The 20,377-nt window shown below is 38.5% G+C and overlaps 1 protein-coding gene across 2 annotated transcripts in view; it reads right to left on the bottom strand.

Moving 5' to 3' along the window:
- Positions 1 to 2,031: 2,031 nt before the first annotated feature.
- Positions 2,032 to 20,377, bottom strand: part of TFRC (transferrin receptor) — a 29,390-nt gene continuing 11,044 nt past the window's right edge. Inside the window, exons 6-19 of one of the 2 annotated variants that reach the window (XM_044252103.1) lie at positions 20,233 to 20,338; positions 18,386 to 18,499; positions 17,602 to 17,700; positions 17,095 to 17,234; positions 15,319 to 15,476; positions 14,483 to 14,602; positions 12,703 to 12,788; positions 12,060 to 12,123; positions 10,635 to 10,702; positions 8,967 to 9,025; positions 8,674 to 8,755; positions 6,942 to 7,163; positions 5,634 to 5,774; positions 2,032 to 5,059 (exon numbers count right to left, since the gene is read on the bottom strand). In XM_044252103.1, the coding sequence (XP_044108038.1) occupies positions 4,817 to 5,059; positions 5,634 to 5,774; positions 6,942 to 7,163; positions 8,674 to 8,755; positions 8,967 to 9,025; positions 10,635 to 10,702; positions 12,060 to 12,123; positions 12,703 to 12,788; positions 14,483 to 14,602; positions 15,319 to 15,476; positions 17,095 to 17,234; positions 17,602 to 17,700; positions 18,386 to 18,499; positions 20,233 to 20,338 (1,702 nt within the window). In that variant the 3' untranslated portion in view covers positions 2,032 to 4,816. The remainder of the gene's footprint in view (positions 5,060 to 5,633; positions 5,775 to 6,941; positions 7,164 to 8,673; positions 8,756 to 8,966; positions 9,026 to 10,634; positions 10,703 to 12,059; positions 12,124 to 12,702; positions 12,789 to 14,482; positions 14,603 to 15,318; positions 15,477 to 17,094; positions 17,235 to 17,601; positions 17,701 to 18,385; positions 18,500 to 20,232; positions 20,339 to 20,377) is intronic. The other variant, XM_044252104.1, reaches the window with a different exon arrangement.

Here is a 20,377-nt window from a genome sequence, read left to right as displayed (position 1 = left end):
TTCATTATATAGCAGCAGGGTCCACTAACCATAAGTAGCTATGAACCACCTGAAATTGGGTATTCCAAACTAAAATATGCTAGAAATACAATAGATTTTGAAGCTTTACCCTGAAAAAAGGAATACAAAATATCTTGCCAACAATTTTTAATGCATACATGTTGAAATGATAGTATTTGGGGTATACAGAGTTAAATATAGAAAAATTTCACCTGTCTCTTCTTAGTTTTTTAATGTGGCTTTAAGGACATTTAAAATTACATACATGGCTCATATTTCTGGGAGGAGTGTCTTAACAAAACTCAAGACCATTTGGACATCCACATGTAAAAAAAAATGAAATCTAGATACAGACCATACGCCCTTTACAAAAAGGAGCTCAAAATGGATCACAGACCTAAATGTAAAATGCAAAACTTATTAGAAAACTCCTACAAGATAATGCAGGAGAAAATCTAGATGATGCTTGGTTTGGTGGTGACTCCCAAAATTATGATCCGAGAGAAAGATTAAGTTGGACTTCATTAAAATTATAAATTTCTGCTCTGTAAGACATTGTCAAGAAAATAAGACAAGCCAGAGACCAGGCAAAAATATTTGTAAAACATATCTTAACATAAGACAGTTATCCAAAATATATAAAAATTTCTTAAAACTATAATATCCAATTAGTAAAAGGGGCAAAAGACCCAACAGACAGGTCACCAAAGATATACACTTGATAAATACATGAAAAGATGTTCAACATGTCATCAGTGAAATGGAAATTACAAGATACCACTACAAGTACACCTATTAGAATGGCTAAAATCCCAAACACTGGACACCACCAGATGCTGGCAAGTATGCAAGGCAACAGAAACTCATTCGTTGCTGTAGGAATTCAAATGGGACAGCCACTTTTGGAATAGAGTTTGACAGTTTCCTACAAAACTAAACATACTGGGGCACCTGGGTGGCTCAAAGGGTTAAAGCCTCTGCCTTCAGCTCAGGTCATGGTTCCAGGGTCCTGGGATCGAGCCCCGCACTGGGCTCTCTGCTCAGCGGGGAGCCTGCTTCTCTTCCTCTCTCTGCCTACTTGTGATCTGTCAAATAAGTAAATAAAATCTTTAAAAACAAAACAAAACAAAAACTCAATATACTATTACTTGTATGATCCAGGATCTGCACTCCTTGCTATTTACCCAAGTGAACTGAAAAACGTGTCCACATAAAAACCTGTCCACTTATCTTTATAGATGCCTTATTCATCAATTGCCAAAAATTTGGGAGCAATGAAGAGGTCATTCAGTAGATGACTGGATAAACAAACTAAGTTACACCCAGACAATGTAAAATTCAGCACTCAACAGAAGTGAGCTATCAAGCCATAAAAATACATGGAGAAATCTTACGTGCATATTACTACTAAGTGAAAGCAGCCAACTTGAAAAGACAAAAGTATGGAGACAGTTAAAAAGACCAGTGCTCCCCAGGGATTAGGGAGAGGGAAGATGAAGAGGAGAACAGGATTTTCAAGGCAGTAAAACTATACCGTATTGTATTAAAAATGGTGGATAACTTTCATTACAGATTCGTCCAAACTCACAGAATATATAACACTGCAAGTAAACTTTGATGTAAATTATGGGCTTTGGGCAATAATGTGGTATCAATGTATATTCATCAATTGTAACTTATGTCCTACTCTGGTGGGGGGATACTGATCATGGGGGAAGTTGGGCCAGTGGGAAGCAGGCAGAGAGTATATGGGAACTTCATACATTCTGCTCAATTTTGCTATGAACCCAAAACTGCTCTCAAAAAATAAAATCTGGGCACCTGGGTGGCTCAGTGGGTTAAGCCTCTGCCTTCAGCTCAGGTCATGATCTCGGGGTCCTGGGATCCAGGTCCACATTGGGCTCTCTGCTCAGCGGGGAACCTGCTTCCTCCCGCCCCCCGCCTGCCTGTCTCTTTGCCTCCTTTTCATCTCTATCAAATAAATAAATCTTTTAAAAAAATAAAAAATAAAATCTATTTAAAAATGACAACTCAGTGTTCAAGCATTTTATTAAATCAGATGAGGAACTTCCACCCTTTGCACATACCAGCTTGGACACAATTTTAAGGGCATATCACTTGTTTACAACAATAAAGATGAACAGTAAGTTGGCAAGTCTAATAAGCCATGTTTATAGTCAACTGAAATTTCAGGAACATTCAAAGAGAAAACAGTAAAGGTCATGCAAGTTCTAAAACAGTGAGTCATGATAGAGCTCACTTCTTTTATCCTTTACCTTCAAAATGAGCTTGAAATCTATAACCAGACAGAATCTTATTAAGTCCAGCAGGCTGTTGCTAGCCAGACACACATTTCATTCAGGAATAGCAAGCCTCTTACGACTTACTGGCTTTTTTGATTAGAAGTAACTGAATCCCCACCATAGAAAAGAGGTTTTTTGAAGAGATTTACTGCTGTAAATTGTAATATTATGTCTTTACTGAGCTTTCACTTAAATATGATAAAGTGTGATAGCTGAACCAGGAATCCAGCTATGACCTTTTCACTCAGCTACACTAAATACCAGTTGAAGAGAAAATGCTGTGAAGACTAAACAGACTGAGCAGTGAAGCAATTCAGTGAGGCTATAATCATCTAGATCTAGGTTAACTTAGGCAGGTGACAGTAAATTTAAGAACCTGAAAAGACCCTATGGACTTTTTCTTAGGTGGTTTTAGGGTGAACTACCCTATGACAAACAGCTGATTATCAGGTTTATAATGATGGCTGACAAGAAAATAAGTCTTTATTCATGTAGCTTCAAACTAATTTGTTCCCATCTATATTTAACAGAAAACTACCACATACTAATGGGTAGGTAGACATAATCAAAGATCCTTTTGCAAGCTTCGCTTTGCTACACCTTTCGCTCCCTCCTCCCACTGAGGCTCCTAGGCAAGTTTCCCCTGATTTAAGCTAAAAGGTCAATTCTGGATTCAAACTTGTAGAATTAAGTTTATAGGAGAGAACATGCAAATAAGGGGATAAAGTTAAATTCATCTGTCAACGGCAAACATTATAAATGTATACTACTATCCCACTAAACAGAAGACCTGGAGAAACCACAAATATAACGAAATACTACATTAGGTTTAAAAACAAAGGATCCTGAAGTAATTTTATTTTGTAGTGGTTGGATGCACCCACCAAATGCCTAATGACCATAAAATGTTTCTGCAACTAAAACTAAAAGAAAATTATAGGGAGCTGGGAATACATGTTAGATACTAACGATCTTCAAGCTTTGAAGATGTCATTGCATGAAGAAAATTATGGGAAACACTGTTCCCGATAATTACGTACACCCTTAGTGTAACATATGGAGATCACTGTCTCCGATATAGACACTGTGGTAGGCAAAAACTACCTTGTTCTTTATACATTATGGAAGACACTGCTCCCGATAATGTGAGTTAGGTTTGTGACAAAGGTACTGGAAATTTTGCAAAATTCGTATTAAAGTTACACCTTGGGTAAACTGAGCTGTAAAACTTCACACACATGAGGAGTACTATCACAGCCCTTAAGTGACATTAATTTACTGTAATTTGGTCGCAATTCCTTCCCTTTAGGAGAACTGCCATTTTTATCTGGTTGGCTCAACAAAAGCCTAACTTGATTTGCAACCCCCAATTAAATGGAATTCTTCAGATTATTTAGCTTTAAAGTTTTATTTGGCTTGTGGCTGTTTTCTAAAACCTTAGAGTGTTGGCCATAAATGCAAAACTTCCAGTATCTGTTGGGTTTTATTAGCAGATGCTGCTTTTATTAAAAAAAAAACGACAGTATAACTGTCATAATTATGGAAGGCACTGCTTCCGATAATTATCTTCTATAAAAAAAACACCATTTATAGTGAACTCTGTCACTGATAAATAAACAATAAATATCTCAGTGCCAAAATGATAGAAAGCTTTTCCAAAAAATTAACACTTTGGCCAAAATTTGGCAGTGTGTTCTTTAACATCTGACTAACTGAGTTTGAAATTAAACACCTGAAGCTGGTTCTCTTTCAAAAGACTTTGGGAAACACAAGAACGACAAAAAACTAATAAACAAAAGCTTACGGGGAAGGGGCAGATTCAAAGAAAACATAGGTCTTTGGCTTCTGGTCTCCTCTTTTCATAATCTTGAGGTTAACACATTAAGGTCTTACTCCTGTGATAAACAGTTGAACCTCGTTTTATCCAGCTGCAGGACCTCTGTTTCAGACCTCATGAGCAAGAAAAGAAGTCCCTTCCAAAAGTTAACTGTTTCATTCAGGGATGTGGAAACCAGCTAAATCCTTAAAGAAGGCATGCATCTCATTTGGAGAATGAGGTCTTGCTACCTGGTATCCCCTATCCAGCATCAACTGAAAGCAGAGGTTCACACCAAGCTACTAATTTCAACCTTCAGCAGATAGCGCCCTCCTCCTCCCTCTCAGAAGATACCAGTTCCTGTCCTTAGGATTGAGAGCAAGAATTCATGTAACTGGTTCTAACTTTTTCATAACTAACAAAAAAGAGGCAGTTACCATACAAAGCATTTAAAATTTTAGAGATGATCTGAGAAAAAATTCTATCATGAACATTTTTAAGTGGTTATTCACTTTAAGTGCAGGTACCTACCCTGTTTTTAAAAGCTGCTGCCTAAAGACATCTAGGAGTACCAAGACGGTTGGGTAGAATTTTAACAATATTAGGTTTTGTAGCCCTACGAGAAATTTAGCACAACCAGCACAAGTCTAGAAATCACACTACCCTGATGTTCTTACAGAAGTTATGAACATCACATTTAAAACTCATTGTCAATGTCCCATATGTCACCAGAGAGGGCATTTGCCGCTCCTTGAATAGTCCAAGTTGCTAGAGCCAACTGGTTTCTCAACAGTGTTTCGTTGAAAGCACTGTTATTTTTCTGACGCAGCTTCAAATGCTCTAGTAAAGCTGACAGAGTGTGAGAGCCAGAGCCCCAGAAGATATGCCGGAAAGGAGAATCTCTTGGAGATACATAGGGTGAGAGGAAGTGATATTCCACCTATGGAAACAAAAACATATGAGAACACACTGCTAGGACTTCCGCTTTGAGGGGAGGACCTGTTGTAGTCAAACAACTATCATTCTCTCACTTGAAATGTTAAAATTCCCCAAATTTAAGAATATGGAGAACCAGGCTATAATCTTCTAACATTAACATTATAAAGTAAACTATCAATTCCTTAGTAAAGGTGTTATTGGTCTTTTTTAGTTGCAGCCTGGTTATGGAAGATTTGTAAATTCCCACTGTGATCAAGTCTCCTGCTCTTCCAAGCAGATTAAGATAAAAGCAGTTAAGGGCTGAATTAGGAAAGGGAATACAGAGAAAATGACAGCTAAAATCATTAATGATCCCTTCCTAAAATGTTTTTAAAACCTAAAATACCAGGTCAAAAGCCTTTAGAACTTCCAGTTTGGATACACCAGTTCTAGGTCTTGCTAATGAGAGTTGAAACTCTGGGCTCAATTCTAAAGCAGCCAAGGATTCTAGGCTCCTGGAATTACTACTCTACTTTTTAGAAGTTTTACCAACAAAAAAGTAACATACTTCAGTTCTTTTTCAGACATGTACTTACTTTCATGATACGGTCATTGATCTTCCTCATGACATATCTGTTCGTTCTCTCTGTGTTCTTATAATCTGTTGTTAGTCTGGAGGTGGCGCGGAAAAAGTCCCCACGAGCAGAATACAGCCATTGTAGGTTCAGACCCATCTCCTGAAGCAGAAAAGCATGAAACTCCCTATTAGATGTTCTATTTCTAAGGATACTACTCTACGTTTCTTTCTAATTTAGTGGTAGCAGATGAGATGGTTCTGATAAAAGGGGGTAGTGACTCGTGGACAGAGAAATGCTAGACTTAGGAACCTTGCCCAAAAGGTCCCAGGTTTTATGAACTGGAGTAATACACTCGTATCTGAAACCAGCAGATGGCAGTTAGCCATTAGTCACCCAAGGAAGCCATCCTCAGGGAGAATTTAACAAGATTAACAGTCCTGTGTAGTATACAGTTTCCAGGCCAATCTGCTGATGGAAAATCTTAACCATTTTGGCTCAATGAACTTCAGTCTAGAGGTTTTTCTCAAAAGTCCCATTTTCTGATCAGTTATAATTAGTTTCAAGTTTTGAGAAAGCCATAATAATTAAGATTTATCAGTGATTTACTTCATTTAAGGGATCTGTTGACTTCTAGTTCAATTAGAAACCACATACTATTAATTTGACTTTATCAAGCATTTGAATACTAGACACGTAGTAATACACTAATTAATTAATTAATTAATACACTAAGTAAGACTGTAACTACCGGCTATGTTCTCTCTCCATCCTTGACATCCCTGAAAGGCATATATGATATACAGCACAAACTCACAGGTCCAACCAGAGTCATGGTTGACATCTTCATATTCTCTGGGACCTCTTTACAGGTTGCTTGGAATTAAACATACCTTAGGCTAATTATATTCTGAAATACTTGCTCTGTTATGTCCTAGCTTTATAACCCACAGCCTCTCGACTTTTCTTTTCTTTTCTTTTTTTTAAAGATTTTATGTATTTATATGACAGAGAGAAATCACAAGTAGATGGAGAGGCAGGCAGAGAGAGAGAGAGGGAAGCAGGCTCCCTGCTGAGCAGAGAGCCCGATACGGGACTCAATCCCAGGACCCTGAGATCATGACCCGAGCCGAAGGCAGCGGCTTAACCCACTGAGCCACCCAGGCACCCCTCAACTTTCCTTTCAAATGAGTTATAAATTCTAAGAAAAATTAAACATTAGTTCACTTTAAAATGTACTTTGGCTACCACTCATGTCCCTTAGGAACAGTTAAACATTACTCTTCAAGCTACTTCAGTAGTCAGAACCTGCTATTACTTAGTACTCACCTTTATGTCTGTTCTGAATCGGTTCAGATCCCTCACAAATGAAAGTATTTTGTCATTATACATCTCATAGTTCAGGTTCAACTCAAGATCATAGGTAAGTTTCATTATGAGCTGAGCAGCGAATTCTGCTGCTCCACGTGCCATTTCGCTCAACTGAGGAATTTTCTTTTCCAGTTCCTCATAGACATCCATGGTAGTACCCAAATAAGGATAGTAAGTGTCCTGAAAAACAAAGCTAGGTAAATGTACTCACCCGTGGATCCTAAAAGCAGGAGCCACGCATTCGTTTTACAATCAAGGTTAATAGTAGTACCAATTCTTCCCTTGCTTCTAATGTATTTCTACTCCAATTTTATCTCCCATCCACTACTTTGGTACCGCTTTTGCTACTTCCTAGAATAACTGCTTTCTTCTAGGTCTTAAGAGAATCCCTGTTCTACTGCATCATATACCCTGAAGAAGTCTAGCCAGATTTCTTGAGGTTATATCCTTATTTTCCTCTCTCTGGGAAGTTTGACTCATTAGATAAGGACAGCATGCATGAAGTGTGCTTTTGATTAAAAGTGTCACACTTAGATTAAAACTGACCTCCTTTCTAATGATTCAGCACTCAATCCATTCATACATGCTACCCTTTCTAACAAAAGTTCCCTCTCCCTTCATTAGACAATTTAAGTTAACTATTTCTTCAACTCTATTTCTTACCATTGTCCTTGTTGATAATCTCACTGACAATCCTTTGATCTGACCTCATTATTTTTGGACTATACAATTCTGTATTACCCACTAGGTTTCTAGTATCTTAAGAAGTCAGTAAGAAGTTTTTTAAAAACCTTCTGGAGGTCAACAGAAATCCTCCTTAAATCTCAACCCTAGAACCAGACATTCAGTTCTTCCTAATGTACTAAACAAATATCGTGACCAACTATTTCAATGCCATACATACCGCTGTTCTAGCAGAAGGTCAAGAGAATTCCAGCTAGGTTAATCTCCAAATCCAGATCTTACTTACATCAGTCTCTTGCTTCAGACCTTTCCCCTCCTAGTCCCAGGCCAAACATCCAGTGATAGAAAGTCATGTGAGGACCTGTCCTCCATGGGATCAATAATTTGATGTCAAAGTCAATAGCTCCCAGCCTGACCTCCTATACTAAAAACTCTAGGATCTTTTCATCCCTTGGAGAGCCCATTCCAGGGCTGGCTTTCCAACTTCGCCACTTCAGCACAGAGACCTTCAGCCTTCTATTTCCTCAGAGTAGCCTTCGGCGCCTTCTAACTGGCTCCTGAAACAAGTCAATCATGCTTTCCTACAACTTGGTCTGTTCAAAGTTCAGTCTCGTTAACAACCTGACATCTGTTTGGTTTTGTGCTTTTACCCATAATCCCTGTTTAAGAGATTAACATCTCTAGACAAACGTCTAGAACCGTATCTTAGCAGGTATCAAGTACAGCAATGTCCAGGTGAACCTTCTGTTTGGCATAAATTTTCTTACCTGCACTGTCTAATAGGTAGCCTTGTTACTAAAACTCATCATATCAAACTGAAGATGTTTAGCGAATAAATTCAACTGCTAATTAAGCTAATTGAGAAACAATTCTATGTTAAGACTGGTAGGTAATAAGGGAGTATGTAATAACTGCATGTGTATAACTTCTGAAAATATTTTAAGTACTCTAGGTCTCAAAATTGATCAAAGGAGAACGAAAATATGACTTCAGAGTTCAGACTTACCTCACAAAAACAGAAAGAAACTGCTGGGATTCCAGAATACGCAAGGAAAGGGAAAGCAGCATTATCCAAAGAAAATTCCTCGCTGAAAGGAAAGCAAGAATGTGTCTCTAGAAAGTTTTCTAAAGAGCAGACTGTGCTATCATGCAACCCTACCCCTATCCCCAAATAAATTCTTAAACTGACCCTAAGTATAGGTAAGCTCATTGCAAGGTTAGGTTTAGATTTCTACCATAGTAGGTGTCACTGGATAATTCTGCTTTTCTATAAGCTGTTCATTCACTTTTTCAACTTACACTTTGTTGAACCAGTTGCTGTCCCGATAAAGAGACTGCCCAGTAACTGGATGTTTTACCTGTAAAATGAAAGTTAATGTCACTAAAATGAATCTTTCTGAACATAGTTATTCAGCCTGGTCACAAACATTTAGATCTATATACATTTATTGTAAAAGATTTATTGTTATCTTCTTGAAAAAATTTAAGACTGGTAAAACAATCTCAAATTTCTAAAGTTATTCCTACTAGGCTCATGCTGTCACAGTTCCTTCAGTTACTGCAAGAAAAAAATATTCTCCTCCTTAAACCATTTTAAAGGTGGCTTCGCCACAATTTTAAAAGCCCTTTCTAGCCTTCATGATATGCCTGCCTTGTTTCTGGTCCTTCTAGCTCATTATACTACTGCTGCTTAACCTGCAAACACATTACTGCCTTGCTGGAGATGGAGACTACAGCAATTCCCAGTTTCCCACAGGATCAAGGCCCAGTTCTCTGACCCTTGTTCTTGCCATTTTTAAACATTCTGAGCCTGAGTGGCTCAGCTGATTAAGCGTCTACCTTCGGCTCAGGTCATGATCTCAGGGTCCTCAGAAGGGAGTTTGATTCTCTCTCCCCCTCTGTGCTCTCTTTCAAGTAAAATAAAATCTTTAAAAAATTTTTTCTGAGGGTGCCTGGGTGGCTCAGTGGGTTGAGCCACTGCCTTCGGCTCAGGTCATGATCTCAGGGTCCTGGGATCGAGTCCCGCATCGGGCTCTCTGCTCAGCAGGGAGCCTGCTTCCCTCTCACTCTCTGCCTGCCTCTCTGCCTATTTGTGATCTCTGTCAAATAAATAAATAAAATCTCTAAAAAGGGCGCCTGGGTGGCTCAGTGGGTTGGCCTCTGCCTTCGGCTCAGGTCATGATCTCAGGGTCCTGGGATCGAGTCCCGCATCGGGCTCTCTGCTCAGCAGGGAGCCTGCTTCCTCCCCTCTCTCTCTCTGCCTGCCTCTCTGCATACTTGTGATCTCTGTCAAATAAATAAATAAAATCTTTAAAAAAAAAACTCAAAAAATTTTTTTTCCTGAGATATATGGCCTCTAAGCCCATTAGCCAAATCTTATTCCTCCCTATTGCAAAACTATGGTCATTCATATGTCTGTATTTACTCAGTATTTCATTTGGTCTTTTTATTTACATATTAGGTATAGTTCAAGTTCATTTTTTTTTTAATTTTTAAGAGTTTATATTTTAAGTAATCGCTACATCCAACATGGGGCTCAAACTCACAACCCTGAGATCAAGAGTTGACACTCTATCAGGTGAACCAGCCAGGTGCCCGCTCCAGTTCATTTAAAGCTTCCTTAACATTCTGACTCTACAGACAACCCCCATTGGACACCCACAGTACAGCTTAGGCCTCAGGAAATTCTGCAGTATTCCCAAAGAGACTACCTATTTTTTGAGATCAGAGCCTTTCATATACCACATCCCTCACCTTATATTTACTAAGTAAATAGTATACCCTCACCTCACATGTTCAATAGGCAGAGCAAATAAGCCAGGAGCAAGACTTAAATAATGCTGCTATAGAATTTATTCTAAATTCCTCTAATTGGCTACTTATGATGGTTTAAATATTGTTTTCCATCTTACTGTAAATTCGGTTAAAAAATTAAGTTACAGATTTTGTAATTAGGTATACACTCACATCTTTCATCGTTTTCTCAATAAGCGAATACAACAGTGGGCTGGCAGAAACCTTGAAGTTGTTGGTACCTGCAAAGAGATTATTTTAACATTGCCCTTTCTCTAGTCAAGAAATTTTTACACGGCTACTTCTACAACCAAAAGTACTGGACATAAAAGGAAGACAGTAACCTAAGTAAGTGGCCAAATACAACTACCCTCTTTAAGAACTAGACAAAAGGTGATTAAGAGTCAACTTTAGTAACTGCTAACCCTAATTTGACTCGACTGATGCTCATGGCCCCTCAGCTGGCAGAGTTAATTATTTGTTTTTTGGTACCTTTCTAGTTCACCTAATTTGGACAGTCATCTGCTGGCTACCATCTACTTCCTATACTCCAAAACATTCTGCTGTACAAGACAGCAATAATGATGAATCTAATTAAAAATTTAGTTCAATTTTAACTCCTTCCTCTTTCCAAGGAGATACTTTACTATTCAATTCATCCACGGCTATTATCTGCACTTTTAACAACACTCAAACCCTTTTAGAATTTGATTATCTGGTACTTCTTTTTTTTTTTTTTAAGATTTTATTTATTTGAGTGAGAGAGAGCAAGCGAGCATGAAAGGGGCGAGGGGCAGAGGGAGAAGCCGGCTCGCTGATGAGCAGAGGGCCTGATGTGGGACTTGATCCTGGGACTCCAGAACCGAAGGCAGAACTCCTAAACCGAAGGCAGTTCCTTAACCAACTGAGCCACCCCGGTGCCCTGATTATCTGGTATTTCTATTCGTGATGCTACCATCTAGCTTGATGTGAATCAGTCTCTAGAAGTACCATTCTATACGGTACAGTTTAGTTCCTTTTGGTCTAAAAAATGGTCCAGACTCATGGTTCTCAGACTTTAGTGCATCAGAATCACCCGGAGTGCTTGTTAAAACAAAGTATGCCCGGGGTGCCTGGGTGGCTCAGTGGGTTAAAGCCTCTGCCTTCGGCTCAGATCCTGATCTCAAGGGTCCTGGGATCAAGCCCCACATTGGGCTCTCTGCTCAGCAGGGAGCCTGCTTCCCTTCCTCTCTCTCTCTGCCTGCCTCTCTTGACTACTTGTAATCTCCATCAAATAAATAAATTAAAAAATCTTTAATAAACAAAGTATGCTGGACTTATGCTTCAGTTTCAGACTCAAAAGGTCTAAAATTTTACATTGCTAACAGTTCCCAGGTGATCCTAATGCTGCTAACTGAGGGCCACCCTGGGAACCATTGCACTGAAAAAGGCAATCTGTACCCCTTCTATAATTTAATGGATTACTAAGAGAAAGCTACAGTCAGTCTTGATTAGGGAATGATGTAAATTGTAAAAAATAATAAATGTTGCTGTGAAAGACTTTCTTCTGTTTTACAAGTTTATCTAAATTCATAAACAGCTAATAAAAAGGATACTTACCAAGAACAGCTTTATCTAGATTAATGTAAGTGAAAGCCTTTAAATGCAAGGAGGAAAGGTATCCCTAGAAGAAAAGGAAAAATACTAAATGTACTAACACGTATTAATCTGTCACATGGAGCTGCTATTATTAGGGACATCTTTTTAAATTTAGTCTTTTGAGACTAAAAATACAAAGGCAAAAGTGATATACAGTTGACTCCCCTAACATGTGGGTTGGGTCACTGACCTCTTCCCACACAATTGAAAACCCACCTATAATTTTTGACCCCCCCAAAACTGAACTACATAACTTAAAGCTACGGGAAGCTTTACCAATAACATAAACAGTTGATTAACACGTATTTTGTAGGTTCTATGCATCGTGTATTGTGTTCTTACAATAAAGTACGCTAGAGAAATGAAAATGCTAAGAAAATCATAAGAGAAAACACTTAGAGGATGTACTTATATATATCTACATATATTGTATTTATATATTTTTTAAAAGCCACATATATGTGGGACCTGCACAGCTCAAACCTGTGTTGTTCAGGATCAACTGTAATCAAATCTAAAAATAAAAAGCATGGTTTCTGGAGGACAAATTAAGCCCAACGAGTTCAGCTGCCCATTCTGGGTTATGGGTGATGTTCAGTAATACCTCTAGCCATTCAGTGGCACCAATTGCTCCAAAGTCTCCAGCACTCCAGCTGGCGAAGACAATGCTTCTGCTGGGTCTAAAGCCATCTAAAAGATAACAAAAAGTTAGTTTTATCTTGGGACAGGTTATAGGTAGGCAACTGACCTAAGATGAAACCAGAAATTTCTACTTCAAGACAGCGGATTAATAAATATTTCTCTTTTGAGGCCCCAAGTCAAGGAACAAAAATAAAAATAATTTTTTAAAAGTAATCTACAAGGAACAGGGTAGGAGATCATTGGCAAGATTTCAAATACATGGCAGGGACCAATTTTTACAGGAAGTCACTTTTTTCCAATTCTATTCTTTGAGCCCCTTAACTTCTGGACCAAAGACTACTTGAGATTATGGTGTAGCTATAATGTGTACCTTCTCTGAAAACAATCTGCATGGAGGTCAGTCACTTAAAACACTGGGTTACTTTACAAACCACTGTTATGAAATAGAAAAATTCACACATTTAAGTTATACAGTTTTCAGAGAAATTACATTAATGACAGATCTTTTGGGCTATGTGTTGCTGCCCTCCATTCCTCCCCTTTCCTTATGTATGTATTTTTCTGTATTATGTGCTTCTGCATAAAAGTTAAGCATTGCAACTTACCCTATGACCCAAAGATTCAAGAAGGTAATGGGAGTTTGTTTGTGTGGGGGCGTGTGCAGAGAAATGACAGCAAGTACCAAGGGAGAAAGGCTTGAAAGTATTTACATATTATAAATATATAGGAACATATCTAGTATTCTAAGTATAATACAAAATTACATATTACAACTTTTTAAAAGATTTTATTTATTTGTGGGCACCTGGGGGGGCTCAGTGGGTCAAAGCCTCCACCTTCGGCTTAGGTCATGATCTCAGGGTCCTGGGATCGAGCCCGACATTGGGCTCTCTGCTTGGTGGGAAGCCTGCATTCCCTTTCTCTCTCTGCCTCCCTCTCTACTTGTGATCTGTCAAATAAATAAATCAAATCTTTAAAAAAAAAAAAAAAGATTTTATTTGACAGAAAGAGACACAGCAAGAAAGGGAACACAGGCAAGGGGAGTGGGAGAGGAGGAAGAAGCAGGCTTCCCACTGAGCAGGGAGCCCAATGCGGGGCTCAATCCCAGGACGTTTGGATCATGACATGAGCCAAAGGCAGACGCTGATGACTGAGACACCCAGGCACCCCTACATATTTTAATTTTATTTTATTATTTTATTTGACAGACAGGGAGATCACAAGTAGGCAGAGAGGCAGGCAGAGAGAGAGGGGGAAGCCGGCTCTCTGCTGAGCAAAGAGCCCGATGTGGGGCTCGATCCCAGGATGCTGAGATCATGACCTGAGCCGAAAGCAGAGGCTTAACCAACTGAGCAATCCAGGCGCCCCTAAAATTTTATAACAAAATTACAGAAAATCAGTACAGAGGTATACTATATACCACTGCTTCCTTTAAAATAGATTCCTTGGGGACCATGCTAGATTTGCCGTATCATTTTGAATATGTCAAACTAAGAATTGGGGTCCAATACATTTTTTTTGTGTCTCAAAAGAATTGATTCCCAGTGCAATGACGACACTGCATGGAAAGCTGTTTCAAAGTCAAAGGCAGATCCAATAAAAGCCAATCCTGCTTTGCACCTAAGAACTCAAGAGTCTGGCCTAAGTGAACCATAATAATATAGGCAAAAGTGAGAATGCATAAAATATTTAGAAATATATATAGCACATAGATATTCGAGTTCTCAAAATTTGTACTCTACCTTTTAAGACCATGTCAGAAAATATCTGGGCAAGCTCCAATAGGAGAGTTGTTCCCACACTAGACTTCGCAGCTCCAGGACCCCAAGCATCCCTCTGAGCCCCTATTACAACATAGCGATCTTAAAAAAGAAAAAAAAAAGATAAATTATACAATCAACTTTTAAACTGTTTTCTAATATTGAACTCTAAAATAATCATGTTAGTCAAAAGGGTAAAAATGCAATATATGCTCTAAGGGTAAGCTATTTCATCTCTTGACTTAGGACTCTGGGAATTAAAAGTTCACATGACAATACTAATCTTTTTCTTTATTAGTATTGCTACTCTTTTCACATTACCAATTAAGTTTACTCATCAGCCACCTATTAGTGCCCACTAACTGTTTAATAAGCAACCAAAGGCTTTCCTTACTAAATGATAGGACTATTAGATTTCACTTAACTAGACGGCCTATTCAAGGGGTCAGTAGTAAATCACAGCCTATGTGCTGGCTGTTTTCATGCTGCAATGTTGTTTGAATTAAGTAGTTGCCAGAGAGACTGATATCCTGCAACATGTTTATTATCTGCCCCCTTCAAGAAGAAATGTGCTTATGGCTGATCTATTCAGTAACTTAAAAGAGATTTTCTAGTCATAATGTTCAGTTTTGACAAGTTAGTTTCCTAGGGTCTTATTATCTCCCAATAAAACTGTCACCTTAAATAAACAGCTTTAGGACAGAGAGGAGTTAGCACTCTACAAAATCAAGCCAAAGCCAGCCTTCCTGCATTGCCTCTTCTGGCCACATTCTGAAGAACTAGGAAAACACAAACAAAACAAAAACAAGGGTCTTTACCAGGTTCTTCAAAACCTTTAATAACTCCAAAAACGTTAAAAATTCTTATCTCTTTCAGCACATTATTCACAGTGAGCTTCACATTCCTGTTCTGGGAAGTCTCCAGCCTGCACGAGGAGTCTGTTTCCCAGGCAGAAGGACAGTCTCCTTCCATATTTCTGGAAGAAAACAGACATCAGAGTTACTGTTGCTTCCCGCAGGCTTTCAAAATCAGTCTTCCTTACTGCCAGGGAAAGTGTAGGCTAAGAGGACATAAGAAGAAAACATATATTAAATTCGTTCCTTGGTGGCCAAACACTTCCGTCTTACTCTGACCTGTAGGCAATCATTTGAAAATCAGTTACCTCCAAGTTTAATCAATGTTTAAAATTTTCTCTTTCTCATCTGACCCATGCCTTTCTGCCAGAGACAGTTGTAACTTACATTTTAAGTAGATACCAAGATGGACTCAGAATGAAGTTCTTACATAAAAGCACATTAATAGATTCCCATGTTTCCTCACTCTCTCTACTAACCAGTATACATTCTTATCTTAGTTATAAAAGAATATTTTCATGCTGCTGATAGGAATCTTCCCCTATTGAATCCTCATGCTATCCAAACAATGCTCTACTTATAGAAGTATGTCAAAACATTATTACCCCCCACTACACAAGGATAAGATAGGGAGCTGGCTTGATAGGTTAGGGAAGACTTTTAAGTGGTGGTAAGAACGATAAAAATCGCCTATTAAAAAATGCCTCACAGATAGCATTGTTAGTAGTCACATAATATTGTACAGGTACCCTTACATGTAGATGCTCTTCATTTGAAACCAATCACCCTGTTAAGTAGGAATATATTTCAACTATCTAAGTCAGAGAAACATGATCAGTGGGGTTAGAGTAACTTGTTTTACATCACACAGCAAATAAATGCTCACATTAAGTGTCTGAGACTAGATTTATATCCTATGCCAATACCAGGTGGGAAATATGTCCAGCTCAAGATAAAAATTAATGACAAGTACTCTAATCAGACTGAGTTCTATTATTAAAGAGGTATACTACTACATTAGGGAGGATATCCAGAACTACTCATGACTGTAAAGCATCTAGAAACTGTCATGAGAACTGAAGATAATCAATCTACGGAGTAGAAAACTGGAATTGGGGACGCCTGAGTGGCTCAGTGGGTTAAGCCGCTGCCTTCGGCTCGGGTCATGATCCCAGGGTTCTGGGATCGAGTCCCACATCGGGCTCCTTGCTCGGCAGGGAGCCTGCTTCTCCCTCTGCCTCTGCCTGCCTCTCTGCCTGCGCTCACTCGCTCTCTCTCCCTCTGTCTCTGACAAATAAATCAATAAAATCTTTAAAAAAAAAAAAAAAGAAAAGAAAACTGGAATTGTTCTGTAGCTAAGAAAATCTAGAAGTAATGCATGTTACAGGGAATAAGATTTCAGCTCAACAACAATCTTACAGATCTACTCCAATAATTGAATGGGTTGCCACAGTCAGCAAAGTGCTCAAGCAGAAGGCAGGCCAGGAACAGTATGCAAGGAATTCACTGGGTACACTGAACAAGGACTGGCTGAGTTTATAAATCCAATGTCTAATTATTAAGATCACTTTATGGAGGAAAAAATTCACGTTTATCTACAAGTTAACAGCTATCCACCCCACAATATGCCAAATAGGGAAAATTATAGCCAATTGTTTTAAATGTTATCAAATTAAAATGATTATTATTCCTTTTTATTTATAAAACCGGTTTTCAAAGAGCTTTCCAATAAGAACTTACTCAAACAACTTATCTGCAGCAGCTCTGGAAATTGTTTGGACAGGAATGCTGGGCAATCCTGACGATTGGGATGGTGGAAACTGAGTGTGATTGAAAGAAGGGAATCCAGGTGTGTACGGGTCACCTGTTCCCAAGTGAGCCTGGTAAAATAAAAGAATAATGCGCTCTGTCAGGTCAGGCATTTGTTCAAGAAATCCCTAGAAGATTCAGATTTAGTATGAGGGTAAAGCTTAAATTTAGTTTAATGCCTCAAAGCCTAATGGTCTGAGTAGCCTACAACATTTGTCTTTATATGGCATGTGTCGAATTCCCAATTCAAGTCACTGTTGAGAAGGTTCCATTAGCAATAGTAACTAGGTCTCAAAAGTCACATCCATCTTGTTAGTGCTAGACTCTCACAGAAAAAAAGGGCATTTAAGGAAGGCATATTGTACTTCTACTAATGCAGACAGAACCCAGCAACAATTTGTAGAACCCAAAAACTCATTTACTTAAGAAAAAACTCACATGGCCAAAGACTGGAGTGTCTGCATTAATAATGGGAAATCTAGACTGGTCCATGTATATCAAGACACCAATTGCATTGAATCTTTGAGCATTTGCAACCTAAAGGCAAACATATAAAGATCAGAAAATGAAGAGGTAATCACACAAAATCAGAATATATTTATTGGGCTTTATGCTAAGAAAAAGGGTTACAGAGGACAGCACCAGAACTCCCCAATGTTTCAAAGAGCTTGTAACACTGAGACAAAATTCTTGCCTTAACTAACTTCATCAAGGAGTTTCTTTTCTTCTTCTTTTTTTTTTTAATCAAGGAGTTTCAAAGACAAATAATAAAAACCCATCCAAAACAACCACTATCTTTTGCTATGTTCCATTCTAGGCTCTTACGGAGCTTTGACTTTTAATTTTCCTTTTCATAAAACATAGTTATAACTGAATTCTCTATATACATAAAGCTCAGTTATACAGAATGTAACAGAGCACCTTAATTTAACAATCCTATGTAACAGAATATTGTTATTTTAAATTTAAACTCCCTTCACTTAATCCCTTCTGATTACTTCTTTTTCACTGAAAGACAATGACTGCAGAATACTCCAAGTGGCTATGACATAGTTTTACAAGTGTCCTACAGTTTAGAGAATTACAACTTATTTAATTTGTTGAACACTTTAATAAATTATTAGGTATGAGTTTAAGACTGATAGTTTTCAGAATGTAAAAAAAAATCAATACTATTTAAATAAAAAACAGTATATCAATGTATTCAAGAACTTTAACTCACCTTTTCAGCAAAAGTGATTTTCCCTGCTCTAACGATCACTAAGGATCCATTCACACGAGAGTTTAAATTTTCAAAGTCTTTTTTTGTGCCAAAATTAGCATGGACCAGTCTACCCTAGAATAAAGACATCAGAGTTAACGAGCATTAGGGTAACTAGAACAACCCTGAGTCTAAGACAGGATGGTTTTACAGATGAAATCCAAGAGAGAAAACAAGAGACAAAAAAGGATGCCCAAGCCTAGAAAGGATGTAAGAGATTTCTAGTTGAACTGGTCAGTTATCAGGAGTGAATCAAGACTTCTGGTCCCCTATATTCACATTTTGTATCATCGCACGCTGCCTTTAATTTGCACTAACTGACATTTAATCTCTTTTACATCGCTTTTAATATCTGGGGGAAGAGAAAAGCTAACAGAATATGATAAACAAAGAGACAACCAATATAAATACTGTAGGCTAGCCCTGGCAGCACCAATTACATAAAGTTCCTAACAAGTGAATGCTAGATAATTAAGGACATACATAGGAAGGGGTCTTAACCGAAAGTTCTGATAATAAACCTGTGTGAAAACTATTAAATATTATTACAATAATAAAGTGACTTGCATAGATCAACTTTTAGGTGTCTATAAAAGCTGTCTCATAATGTTCCTAAATTCTATTAGAGCTATGACAACCAAATATCCAAATACGGGACAGCTTGCAGATGAACTAAATAAAATCCTCAATGTTCTCTTCTCTTTCTAATTAATTTGAGAGAGAGAGAGAGAAGGGGGATGTGGGAGGAGGGGGAGAGGGGAAAGAGAGTGACAAGCAGACTCCATGCTCAGTGTGGAACTCCGCATGGGGCTCAATCTCACCAGTCTGAGATTAAGACCTGAGCTGAAACCAAGAGCTGGATGCTTAACTGACTGTAACCCCAAACTCTCAATGTTCTTTGCCAGAAGTGCACCGATCTCCAACCCCTAGCTTGTAGGTAGCCAGGGAAAGTGATACAGCACAGGTAAGACTTCATCTGGCTTGGAAGGCACCCACTAGCTAGACCCTTGACGTACAAACATGTTTTCTCACCTGAAAAACCTAGATAGATCTGTTTTTTAATTTCTGTAGTAGTTTGGCCATATTTGCCTAAATTTAAAAAATGACCAAGCATTAAAGAGTCAAGCTAAGACCAGACTCTAGCCAAAATGGTTACTTCTATCTGTCCCCACACGGCATCTTGATTATCCACATTCATTCAGCATACACCACTATGTCAGGCACAGCCCAGGGCTCTGTAACATAAGCAGTACAGAAAGCCAACCTCTAGCTCTCCATGTAGCTTACATTCTAGTGTGGAAACAAATGTCAGATGTGTTAAGTTCCATGAAGAAAAATAAAGCAGGATAAGGGGAACTGATTGAAGGAAGGCCATTTTTACCAAGATAATTAAGGAAGACACTTCCCTAAAGAGGTAACAGTGGAGAAGAGACTTACACAAAATGAAGAGGCCATGTTGGTTTTTAAGGGAAGTGTGGGGCTGGCAGAAGGAAAAGTAAGTTTTATAAAGGCCTTGAGGTGGAAGCATGCCTGTGTTTCAGAGTTTGAGGAACACCAGGGGAAGCCGGGGTGGCCAGAGCACAGTGAAGGAGGAAAAGAGCAGGAGGATGACTTAGGGCCCTTGCTGTCCTATTTGAGAACCTGGGCTTTTACTTTCACCGTAGCATAGAAAGGTTGAGAACAACAGTATCTTACAATCAGGGATATTTTACAAGTAAATTTAAACCAAAATTCCTACAAAAGTAACAATGAGTTTCTGAGCTGTTCAGCAGGGAAAACAATTTCATGTGCTGTTTTGCCTTACTTACTGTAACGGTCGCTGCCTTACTGTATGCCACGTAACCCTCAGGACTCTCTACCAGGTATACCACATGACTGTCCGTGCCCACTATGGTCACCGAGTTCTGAGCACTGCTAAAAAGATGAAGTTAAAGTGAAACTAAAGGTAAGGAC

This window comes from Neovison vison, chromosome 6 (genome assembly GCF_020171115.1).
Source record: "Neovison vison isolate M4711 chromosome 6, ASM_NN_V1, whole genome shotgun sequence".
Lineage (NCBI taxonomy): Eukaryota > Metazoa > Chordata > Mammalia > Carnivora > Mustelidae > Neogale > Neogale vison.
This window is presented reverse-complemented; position numbering and strand designations above follow the sequence as displayed.